The sequence below is a fragment of the Odocoileus virginianus genome, chromosome 3 (genome assembly GCF_023699985.2).
Source record: "Odocoileus virginianus isolate 20LAN1187 ecotype Illinois chromosome 3, Ovbor_1.2, whole genome shotgun sequence".
NCBI lineage: Eukaryota > Metazoa > Chordata > Mammalia > Artiodactyla > Cervidae > Odocoileus > Odocoileus virginianus.
Genome location: NC_069676.1, coordinates 19,036,085 through 19,048,391, shown reverse-complemented (window position 1 = coordinate 19,048,391; position 12,307 = coordinate 19,036,085). Strand labels below are relative to the sequence as shown.

Sequence of the window (12,307 nt, the reverse complement as noted above, 5' to 3'; positions counted from 1 at the left end):
CAGATCACAAGGAAAAGTTACTGAAGGCAGAGCCTGGGTGCGGAGCGAGGAGGTGCCGGATGGCCTGGCCTGGCCTGGCCTCCCTGAGGTCCCCACAGCTGCTTCCCCACTTGGGGGTGCTCTGTCCATAAAGAGGGCTGAGGGACACCCTGGGGCACCAGCAGGGCGTACAGTGCTGCCCACGAAGCCGTTCTGTCTTGGATGGGGTGGTAGTCCCCACACTGTGACCTGAGGTCCTAGCGTGGTAGGAGGCACCCGGGCAGGGGCTCCTCCAGGCTCACAGGCTCATCTGAGCCTCCGAAGAGAAAGATGCTGGGATGCTGGGACACACATCCCACAAGGTTCAGGGACAAACCGACAGGGACCAAAGGGCAGCAAAATGTTTCATAATGTTAACTATTTTCAACCTATCATCAACCTATTTTCCCCCAAATTGTTGAAACTGCTCAAGTCAAGGCTGTCACAGCCAGGGGCTCCTGGTGCCTAGGCCCAAATCCAGACCCTCAGACCGGACCCTTGGGCCCTGGTCAGCAGCAACCAGGCTTGTAAGTCAAGGGCAAACAGACAAACTTACCCTGAGTTTTGGATTTTTTAGACTAGAAAAATAGTTTTCAAGCTAAAAATGGAAAAGAAAAAGTCTCATTAGCGGTGGAAAACCCTGCAAGATAAAAGCCATATCCCAGACCCACCAACGCCAGGCAGTGACGTGCCTAGGGAACGCGCCGGACCCCGGGGTGGGAGTACAACCTCTGTCCCCCCAGGTTAGCTGAGAGGCAGGGCAGGGGCGCTCGGGCACCACTCACTATGGTGCGGTCGATGGTGTGCAGGTAGTAGGAGACTGGCTTCCCCGTCCACGACACCGAGCCTTTTAGCGGCGACAGCTCCACGACGCGCATGATGGTGCCGATGTCTGTGCACAGTGGGCCCACAGGTCAGGGGGCGCCTGGGCATCCCAACCACCAGCCTGGGAGGTGCCCATGGCCCTCCCTCCCCCAGGCCCTCAGCCGAGGATGAGGGTGGGAACAAGCCTGCAGTGTGGGCTCTGAAAGAGTCTCGGAGTCCAATGAGACAGCCAGGGCGGCTGCAAGGATGCCCAGGCCCTGTACACGCCCCCAAGGGGCGCTGTCACTCTCCCATGGAACTCAAGACCCTCACCCCTACAGCCCTGCACGGGGCCATGTCTGGGGACTGTCACATGGGGGATCCTGCATGGAGTGAGTGGAGCCAGGCCCAGGATGCCCCCAGGTCACCACTGCTGGTGGGGATCCTGCTTTAACCCACTGCAGGTGCTGACAATCAGACATGTTAAGAATCTGGCAACCTAAGTGTTCTTACCACTCAAGTTTCTACTGTTTATTCTGAAGTTCAGAGGCGCAAAGGGCTTCGAGGACACGATTCTGCCACCTGGAAAACAGAGAGGGGTCAGTACCACCCTGAGGACACCAGCATGCGATGCAAACAAGAGCCTGATGACATCAGAGCAGAGGGGTGCAAAAGCATTCAGAAAACAAGTCCCCAGAACCCAGAAGGGAGAACCCACTGTGAGTCAGTCCTCCGCTCCCAGTGAGAGCCAAACTAAGAGGCGTCTGAGTGCCCTGGCCTGGAGCACCAAGTGCCTTCCTGTAAAGGTGTTCACAGCCCCACAGCCCCGGGGCTCGGGGTGGGCCAGCTGGGGTCCTGTACAGTGTCTGCACTGTGCTGATGACCCAGACCAGAACCAGCCCCGATCCACACTCACAGACAGAGCCTGAGGGAGAACTGGGCCCTGACCCACACAGACAGAACCTGAGGAGAAGCGGGTGCTGATCCACACAGACAGAACCTGAGGAGAAGCGGGTGCTGATCCACACCGACAGAACCTGAGAACCGGGCCCTGATCCACACAGACAGATTCTGAGGAGAACCGGGCCGTGATCCACACATACAGATCCTGAGGAGAACCGGGCCCTGATCCACACAGACAGATCCTGAGGAGAACCGGGCCCTGATCCACACAGACAGATCCTGAGGAGAACCGGGCCCTGATCCACACAGACAGAACCTGAGGAGAACCGGGCCCTGATCCACACAGACAGATCCTGAGGAGAACCGGGCCCTGATCCACACAGACAGAACCTGAGGAGAACCGGGCCCTGATCCACACAGACAGAACCTGAGGAGAACCGGGTCCTGATCCACACAGATAAAACATGAGGAGGACCGGGTCCTGATCCACACAGACAGATCCTGAGGAGAAGTGGGTGCTGATCCACACAGACAGAACCTGAGGAGAACCGGGTGCTGATCCACAGGCAGAACCTGAGGAGAACCGGGCCCTGATCCACACAGACAGAACCTGTGGGAGAATTAGGGGTTGGCCCCACATAGCCATAATAGGAATGGTTCAAGTCAGAAACGGCTACTCAGGAAAGTTTTTCCAGTAAAGTCCTGGCATGAGTGCAAATCACTGCAGAGAAAAGAAGAACCACAAGGATTCGAAGCCTTGTGCAGAGAGGTCACTGTGACTGGTGATGTTACCTTCAGAGTACAAAAGCTCCCCCCCCACCCTATGACACACTGTCTCTAAATGCATCAACACTAGAAGGACTGAAACTTTCCAGTGTAAGAAATAAAGAACCAAGAATAAATGTCAAAGAGGAGCTTCCCTGATGGCTCAGTTTTTAAGAATCTGCCTGTCAACACAGGCCACATGGGTTCAATCCCTGGTCCACGAGGACCCCAAGTGCCACGGAGCAACTAAGCCCATGTACCACGACTACTGAGCATGTGCTCTAGAGCCAGTGCTCTGCAACAAGAGAATCCAAAGCATTGAGAAGCCTGCACACCACAACTAGAAATCAGCCCCTGCTGGCCACAACTAGAGAAAAGTCTGCGCAGCAGGAAACACTCAACACAGCCAAAATACATAAATATAAACTTACCACAAAAAAAGTGAAAGAAATATGTTACAAGGAAAGTGGAGTGGTCAGGATGAGCCCCTCTGCACATGCTCACATGCTCCTGACTGTCCAGGCGCAAAGACCACCCCAGCACCAGCCTGGCCTCTGGCACCCCACGAGGAGGTGGTGATGACAGGTTCCCGACCAGCTGGGTGCACATTTAAGCAGTCAGCTAGCTGTGCACACAGTCACTGTGGCCAGTTTCGGGGCTCCCCAAGGCATCGTGGGAGCGTCTGAAGAGCGGGGCCGGGGAGCAGGAGGGAGTAAAGCCCACACATTCCAGGATGCTTTAATTAGGAAGCCCACGCAAGTCTTCAGGGTCAACAGGATATGCTGAGACGACTTCTGTGGGCATGTCATTGCAGGACCACAGATCCTAGGTGACAGGAGGGCCTGGTAGGCAGTCCCACTCCCACCAGGGGCCACGAGCCAAGCATGTGTGACACCCGAGAACTCAGGACATGGGGTGCAGAGGGCAAGATTAAGCTGACCATGAGGAACCAGTGCACCACGGGGGACATTCCATAAGACAATGATTCAGGATGCCCAGTGGGCAGTGTTCAAATGGAGGGGCTGTGCCCCGAGGCCCAAAGGCTACAGAATGGGACCCCACAGCCAGACAGATGCCTGGGCCAGCTGGGAGGATGGCAATTCAAGCTCTTCTCTGGATGGAGCCCAGGGCTGGGGGAAGGCACTCACTCCTATAAACTATCAGGAGTGACCCCTGCGCATGCTCAGGCTTGTGCTCACCTGCACACGCATGCAAATACATGTAGTCGGCAGTGCTGAGGGCAGCTAGAAACTGCTTCTATGCTGGGTGATCCTTTCAACTCTTCAGTCCGCTTGACATGTTTCATGATGAAACATGGAGGACCCACCCTGCTTCTCTCTCAGCCATGGACCTCAGGAGGACATGGGGGTCTCCCTGGAGCCTCAGGGACAGGGATGTGGGGGATAGGGGAGGCAGGGCAGGGTGCCCACACGTATCAGGCAAGGCCTTCCTCCAGGACAGGGGACTCCTGCTGTCTTGGGTCACAACTAGAGAAGCTCTTCCATCCCCACTTCCTGAACATGCCAGACGTGCTCTCCCACCCTGAGTCAGAGCCCAACTCCCCAGGGAACCAGCAGTGTGATGAGAACATGAATGAATGTTAGTCCTCATAGGCGTGATGCTCCACAGGCACCAGGATGCCCTGGGCACCATGAAGGTACGCCCCATGGGCTGCTGCACCTGAGCAGTGCAAGACCATGATGCAGTTGCATCCCTGCTCCCTGTACCTTCAGGAGTCTGGAGGTTTCTCAGAGACCACCCACTTGGGGACAGCCCTGCTCGGGTTTGCCACAGGCTGGGGCAGGAGCTCGGGACACAAGAAGATCCAACACCCCGGTGTTTCCGAAGGGTAGGGAGGGGAGAGGAAGAGGAAGAGGTTGGGCAGAGGAGGGAGGGGAGGCCAGTGAGGTCACCAGGGTCAGAAGCAAGAACTCAGCCTTGGCACCTCCCTCTCGGCCTCCGTGTGGACTGTCAAGAGCCCCCGTGAGCTTCCAGCCAGATTCCATCAACACTCCCTCCATAAAACCACTCATGTCGCCCCAAGTCTGAACACTTTCACAGGCACAGGAGCACACACCCTTCCTAAAGGCTACATGGACTCTGACTCAGAATCAGAATGGAAGCTCAGCTTTCAAGCTCTCATGACCTCTCCCTCCAAAGCTGTGCCCAGCAGTCCTACAGAGATTCTGAGACTCAGAGCTGGAGAGGTGAGCTCCCCTCCTGGGCGCATCTGGTCTCACCAGGCCTTGGGACGGAGAATAAGAGAGGGGGGAAGTGGCCGGGGGCTGCGGCCAGGCCTTGAGGGTCCAGACATGAGAAAGGCCTGGGCAAAGTCAACAGGGCTGGTCTGGGCAGCCCCAGTGCCCCCAGGCTGAACTTCCATTTAGTCAAGTTCCAGTATAAGACACACAGTTAAGTGTCCAGGACATCACTGAACTAAGAAGTTACGCACTGTCCACGGGAAACCCAATGACCTGGACAGTCTGCAACTCCCTTGCTAACCAGGTCCCCACCCCATTTTCTCAGGCGGCTCTGCAAGCTCTGGCCTGAGCAGTGGTAGGGTCCACTCTGTTCACTGCACATGCTGAGCTGGGAGGCACCCTGCCTGGAACCTAGGTGACAGCAAGAAGGACAGATGGACCTTTCCCTCCCGCCCCCGAGGCCTTCCCACTGGGGCTGGATCAGAGGATGCTAGTCAGGACCCCACCATGCGTGATCAGGGCCGCTGCTACACGGCCCAAGCAGGACAGACACGGGACAGACACGGGACAGACGTAGGACGGATGCAGAAGAGACGCGCAGAGCAGAGAGAGAGGGATACATTACCTTCCTTCATGTTTGCAAACCGCTCCTTCAGCTGGTGATCCACCTCAGGACCAAAGGCAAAGTTATTCACAAATACAACACTGCAAAACAATGCTCCAGTTGAGTGCCAGGTTCTGCGTGTACACGCACAGAGCTGCAGCGCCTCCACCGCAGCGCTGTCCGCACCTCCTCCGCGAGGGGCATGGGCTCAGGGCCCACAGGGTGAGGGCTTTCCCGGGTGCCGCCAACACGGACCCTATAGCCAGGTCCCATGACAAGCAGGCTGCTGGCTCCCTGGGGAAGGCCCGCACCGACACGGGCGTCCCTGAGGCTGGTGCATGGGCAGTACAAGCTGGGCCACCTAGGAACACATGGGTGAGAATGCCTGGGCAGGAAGGTAGCACAGACCCATCAAGCTACACTTGGAAGGGAGCCCACCACCTGAGGGCCCAGCACAGTTTTTCCAAGGCAGGGCCTGGCCCAGGCTTCCTATTTTTCCAATGTTCTCTGGCGTCTGAGGGCCTGAGAAGCTCTGCCTGCAGATGCCCACCAGGCAGTTGGGGGCTGCTGCCCCACCCAGAGTCCCCCACCCCTTGGCCATCCTCTGTCCCCCAGCTCCTGTCCACATGGGGGATCTCCCCCAACCTGGGTTTCCCTCCTCATTTGAATGTGACAAAGTAGTCAGCCGCCTGCCGGCCCCATGCTGCCCCTCCTGAATCTCAGCGAAAGGACAGTCACGGGGCCTGACCAGGGCTAGGACACACTGACCGCTGTGAGAGAGTGGCAGTGGGAGCCCTTAGCTGGGGGCTAAGCTCTCCCAGCCCCTCCTTGGGAAAAAGTGCAGGGACAGCGAGGTTATGAAGGGCAGAACCCTGACGAGACCGGCTGGCTGGGAGGCCTCCACAGGGAGGAGGGACATAGCCTGGGAAGGCTGGATGCCAGGGTCTCGAGGGGACTGGCCAGGAGAGGGCGTGAGCCAGGACAGAGCCTGGGCCGCTCTGACTGGGGTCACCCGCAAGGAGACAAGGCAGCTCCGAGGCCCGTGGAAGTTGGGGTGAGGCCCCTCAGCACAGAGGAGCAGGTTGCGGGGGGACACCTCGACTGGAAGCAGAGTGCCAAGGGCGCCGTCTGGGGACCCGGCAGAGCCTGAGGCCTCGAGGTGCTCCAGGCCAGGTGGACAGTGGGCAGCCAAGGCTGGGGAGTAGGCCCCTCAGCCAGCTTTTCCTCGCCATGACCATGGACCATGGAGTCCAGAAACAGCTGCAGGGCCCCACAGGAGAGGCCCCACAGCAGCTGCAACAGAGTCCCCACACTCAGACAGGGGGGACACTTCAAGCCAGCATGTTCTCTTGAGAAAAGGGGGAGAGCGTGCCCGCTTCAGGGGAGACATCCTCACTGGGATCAAAGATGGGGTCAGATCTCTGTGAGCGAGAAGATAATGGCGGGGCTCAGGGCACCCTGCAACAAGCACGTGTGGAAAGAAGGGAGAGGCGAGTGCTCAAGGTCAGGGAGAACCAGTGTGACCCCCTCCCCTGGTCAGAGCCAAGAGTGTGTGACACACTTGCCCCTTGGTCACTGAGGCCTGGGGAGCCACCAGGTGTGTGAGCACACGGCCCCACGACCAGGGCCAGACACGGCCAGGAGGATGCCCATCAGTCTCCAGCGCAAGAGACATACAGGCGGAGCCACCAGTAAGCTCAGGACAGGTGGTGGTGGCAGTCTGGACGCTGCTGTCCAGCCCAGGGAGGGCGGGGGGCGGGGCTCTGTCTGCTGGTGTGACCCTCAGTGAGGGAAAGCCGCATCACCCCTGCCAGCCCGGCCCCTCGGCCCCACCCCCAGGCCCCGGCCGTACCTTGTGTTAGCAATCCGTTCTCTCCACTCCTCCGAGAGGAAGTCCCCCCTCTCCAGCTGAAAGGAGATAAGAGGGACAGCCCATCACTTGGGGTCTCGCTGCCTCTGTGTCCCACCCCCGTCTGCCCCCCAAGAAGAGATGGAATGATCAGAGGCCCTGACTGGGAGGATGTGGAAAGAGGCCAGGGTCACAGCCAAAGGCTGACCATGCGCGTGGACACAGCTGCCAGAGCACTGGAGAAGGTGCTGGGAAGTCCCGATGCCATGTCCACTCAAGGCCAGCAGGGGGCGCCCCAGGGTGGCCGTGTGCGACAGAGCTGGACTGCAAGGGCTGTGACAGCACTAGGGCACCAGGGTGCAGCCCAGTACCCACACTGCTGCGGGTGGTCTCCCTGTGGCAGGGGCGTCCTGATGCTTCCAGTACCGCTCCTGCCACTGTCTCCCTTAGAGGACTAATCTCATTTTGCCTCGAGGTCAAAGTGCATCTGAGACAACACAAGTCTCGTTAACCTCATTGTCCAGAACTGTAACATTTTACAAACCAAGAAATCTGATTTTATGATTCTTCAAAAAATGTTATCATCCCACCCCCAGTGTCCACCCACGTGAATATCTGCACACCCCTGTCCATGCAGCACAGGTGTGGACAGTGCACGTGTCCCTTGATGGACAAGCAAATACACACATGTCCCCCCACACCCAGGAGCATCCCTCAGAAGCCCTGACACTTGCTACCATGTGGATGGACCCTGAGAACATGATGTTCAGTGAGAGGCAGACACAGAAGGACACACAGGATGTGATTTCACTGATGGGAAACGTCCACAACAGGCAGGATCAGAGGCAGAACACCTTGGGGGAGCAGGTGGGGGTGACTGCTGACGGGCCCTCGTCTGCACTCCCACCAACGCCCCCAGGTGACTGGGAGGCCCTCCAGGCAGCAATGGGGCAGCACCGCCCAGCAGGCCTAGCACCCAGCAGAGGTCCTTGCAATGGGCAGTGCCCAGGCAGAGCAGCTGCTAGCTCAGCATCCTCCCTGCACACAGAAACCACCCAGCATGTGAGGGGCTGAGCCCTGCTGGGCAGAAGAGAGGCAGCCATTCTAAAGGGTCCGGGAGCAGGCAGAGGGCTGTCCATGTCCAGGGCATCCATCTCTGGGTCTCCCAAGTCTGCCACCACTCCCTGCAAACAGCCCAGTGGGGCTGGGCACCGATTCAAGTTCAAAATCCTCGTGATGCTGTGCAGGAGAAATCTCATGTTGTGGGCCCAGGGCTGTGTCCTGGGGAGGGTGCTCAGCATCCCCACACTGTCCGTGCAAACTCCTCCCATCTTCTTGGAGTCTGGGGGTAGGTAGGAACACCGGCATGACCGGCACCCAGAAAGAACCCTGGGCACGGGGTCTGTGTGAGGCCCCCAGGGACCACACCTCCCTGGTGCTGTTGGATTTCATCTGGGCACAGGGTCTGCGTGAGTCCCCCCTGGGGACGTGCACGTCACTGGTGATGTCACGTCTTGCCTGAGGGAGTTCAGTGCACCTTACTAAAAGCTCATGCCTGGTCCTGGGACTCACCCACCGCCTCCTTCCTCTATTTGCCCTGTCCTATCTAACACACCAGTCGGTAAGGACAGCCAACTGCTGTGTCCCGGGTTCCCTCAAGCCCAGCCTGATGCGGCTCCTCTCTGTGGGGCTCACCCACCCAAGGAAAACCACTGAAGCCACAGCACCACTGCTCCGCGGTGGCCTCATGCTCAGGGCAAGAAAACAAGCCGTTGTCCCGCCCGCCTGGCCACCTGGCTACCTACCACCTCTTGGCACAGGCAGGCCATAACTGGTTGAGGACAGGGACTGACCAGGCCAGCTCTGGGTCACTGGGGCCCGTGTGCCCAAGTTAACAGTGACATGAAGATAAGCACGGCCTTCCTGTCACCCCCACTGAGGACCGTGACTGGCCCAGCTAGCCCAGACCTCCAGCTGCAGAGGAATGCGTGGGGAGGAGGGACACGCACAGCCCCACCCCACACAGGCATGAGGGCTGCCCCGCATGACCACCCTTCCCCCGACCAGGGAGACCCCCAGTGTGCTCCTGCTCCAGGCCACAAACCAGACGGGTGGGCGCACCCCCCACCTCCTATAAGCCACTACACACACCACACAGCACACATGCTCCCCTGCAGAAAGCACTCCCTCCCGGGAGGCCCCCAGGGAGATCCCACCCAAAGCCACAGGGTGGGAGCCAGCAACGGGTGCCCCAGACTCAGTCATCCTGCCACCTGCCCTGGAACAGCCACAGGCGCCGACGCACCACCCAACTGCCAGCCAGTCCCTCGGCAGCTGATGTGTGCTAGGGCCACTGGAGAAGAGCAGGGTTTGCGCTCTGGGAGGCCCGTCAGCAGCAGGCCCCTGCCAGCCTGACCGCACCAGACCGAGGGCAGCCTTGCATGTTGCCACCTGGCCGGGGGCACCTCCTTCAGCAGCACTTCTGAGAACTCACTGCCACCCTAGCACAGGAAACCTGCTTGTGCCAGGCCCGCCACCAGGCACCAATGGTACATGGTCACTCAGATGTCCTCAGGCAAAGGGGGCACCCTGAGGTGCTGGGGGCACAGGGAGGGCCCAGGGCTTTGACAGGAAGAGGGGACTCAGGAGGAGACTCCAGTGCCCGCAGGTAATCAAGTTGGCTGGGGTATCTGCTGTCCCTTGTCTATCATCAAGTGATGAAGGCAGGACTCCACCTGCCGACCAGGGCGCCTGCTTGAAGCCACACAGAACCTCGAGGAGGACCTCCCCAGACCCAGCATGTGAGCTCTCGCCAAGTCCAGGAGTTGGGTAGGAGTTGTCACCACGCCTTCCTGGAGCAGGGCTGCCTGGACACCAGAGGCACTGCTGGCTGCCGCTCCAGACACGGCAGCCAAAGCCACGACTTAAGAGTCCTCAGAGCCAAGTTCTGCTTGCAGCCACCTTGCGGGGCCTAAGAGCAGGGCCCTGATGAGTGCCTGGCCCTCAGGAGGCAGAGAACAAGAAGGTTTCCACGCAGGGGGCCCCACAGTGCACCAGCTGACATGCCACCAACCCCCCAATCCCCCTCCTCTAGAATTGCACGGCCTCCGGATGTCGACAAGAGAGGGAGGAAGGAGCGGTGCCCACCAGGCAGGCAGCCCACCAGCCTCACCCCTACCTTGGCCTCCAGCCATGGGTATCGTGCCAGCAGCTAGAACCACACTATGAATCAAGCACCGCAGGCCGCTGCGGGTCCATGGGGCATTCTGGGGCCTGAGTCAACCAGGCTTTTACACCACATGTTTCAACCATTTGGCCCTCTTATCAGAAGCAGGAAGCACTTTATAATTTTAAAACCCTGTGTTTTAGGAGGTTGTGAGGTCTTAGGAAACCGGCAAGCCATCCAGGAACTCTTATCGGCATGCCAGTGGGACTGGGGACAGGACAGGAAGAAGTTTCTCGGAAACAGAAATGAACTGGACTAACTTCCCTCAGCCTGAGCAACAAACACTAGAGAACTACAGGTGTGGGAGGACACAGGGGCCAGAGGTGACACCCCTCACCTTTCACTGAGGGGAAGAAACCTATAAGAAATTCCACCAAGAGAAAGGGGAGGGGAGTTGGGCCCACACTGCAGATGGGCAAGTCCTGGCCCAGGGAAAACAGGGCAGAAGCAGAGGGTGATAGCTGACCTTGCGACATGGGGTCAGCATCACCTGGACGGCAAAGTCAGACTCACAAGACAAGGAAACCAGTATCCCCCTGGGCTGCAAATACCCACAACAAAAAGGAGCTATTCACAAGGTCAGATGGAGTTGACCTCAGGCCTGGAAGGCTGGCTCAACCTTTAAATCTTCTATTCTATGGAGTAAAACGAAAACAATCAACAACCACAACCACAACAGTCACCCAGAAGTAACACCAGCAACTACAGCAAGGCTGCAGATAAAGGCCTTATCATCTGTTAACTGACCACAGACAAAGTCAACTGCTCACCTCCCCAAGTAGCCTCAAGGAGGCAGGAGAATGAGGCTGGAGGCCTGAAACTACTCGACTCTGGGCTGACTCCCACGATGCTGTCATGTTTGCTGGGGGGGCGGGGGGGGGGGGGGGAGGCGGCAGCGTGGAGCAGAGCAGAGCAGAGCGCCCACTGAGTATGGCTGCTTGTGACACAACGGAGATGGCTCAGCAGACGGGGCAGTCTCTGCAGCAGATGGCGTGGGGCGGCTGGGCGTCCACTCAGAGAGAGATGAATCTAGACCAGACCTCACACCCCTCGAGAATCACCCAAAAGAAACCACAGACCTAGAGAGGAACTGCACAATCAAGGACCACCTACAAGATATCTTAAATTCAGGTGAGCTGAGACTGGACTTTCACATCAATACTGAGGGTGCAATCCCTGAAAGGAGAACCAGTCAGGTGGCTCCAGGGCCAAAACCCCCTCTCTCCTGCTGGCCCCCCACCCCCTAGAATCACACGCACCATTCTATTCCCTGAGGCAACAAGGAACGCTAGCTCTGGCCCCACAGCCCCCGTCCCCCAGAACCCTCAAGAGCAAGACATGAGCAATGTTAGGAACCTTCGGAGGGACCAGGAAGACCACTTTGCAGCCAGGTGGAGCTTGAGGCCTTGGGGGACCTGGGATGGGAAGTAAAGTGTGTGCTGAAGAGCCGGTTTGGGACCTTCCCCCTGCAATGCCCCGGCCACAGTCCTGCAGGTAGAGGCTGCATGGCAGCCCTATGTCCACAGGCCACTGAAACCTGCAGTGGCTGACAAAGCCCTGAGCACAGAACGTGCTGGAGCTGAGAACATGGAGTTGGACAGCCCAGGCAGGAGCAGAGAGAAGCCAGAACATCAGGATCCAGGAGCAAGACCCAAAGAACCTCGGCGTTGAAGGCCGAGCTGACGGATGCAGGGAGAGGGGCACAGGGGCAGCAGCACCAGGCCAGCTCTTTGGTGGGGCCTTACTGCTGCGGCGGGGGGGGGGCAAGCAGGAGAAAGATGCCCTTGGCCAGCCCACACCCCACCACCCCCACATGTGGTCCTGAAAGAGCCGGTGCTCCCGAGGCCTCGTTGGGTGCCCGAGGAAGAGAAGTGGGGCAGAGTGCAGGGCCAGAGGAGTCGACTGCCTACAAGACCCACAGCAAGGAGGATGCAGGT

General features: G+C 58.7%; 1 protein-coding gene across 7 annotated transcripts in view; it reads right to left on the bottom strand.

Annotated features, from left to right (window-relative positions):
* Window positions 1-12,307, bottom strand: part of DOT1L (DOT1 like histone lysine methyltransferase) — a 51,574-nt gene that overhangs the window by 16,192 nt on the left and 23,075 nt on the right. For all 7 annotated transcript variants that reach the window (XM_020905957.2, XM_020905961.2, XM_020905958.2 and 4 more), the window contains 5 exons: window positions 7,148-7,203; window positions 5,317-5,396; window positions 1,336-1,404; window positions 804-910; window positions 575-616 (listed from right to left, as the gene is read on the bottom strand). In XM_020905957.2, the coding sequence (XP_020761616.2) occupies window positions 575-616; window positions 804-910; window positions 1,336-1,404; window positions 5,317-5,396; window positions 7,148-7,203 (354 nt within the window). The remainder of the gene's footprint in view (window positions 1-574; window positions 617-803; window positions 911-1,335; window positions 1,405-5,316; window positions 5,397-7,147; window positions 7,204-12,307) is intronic.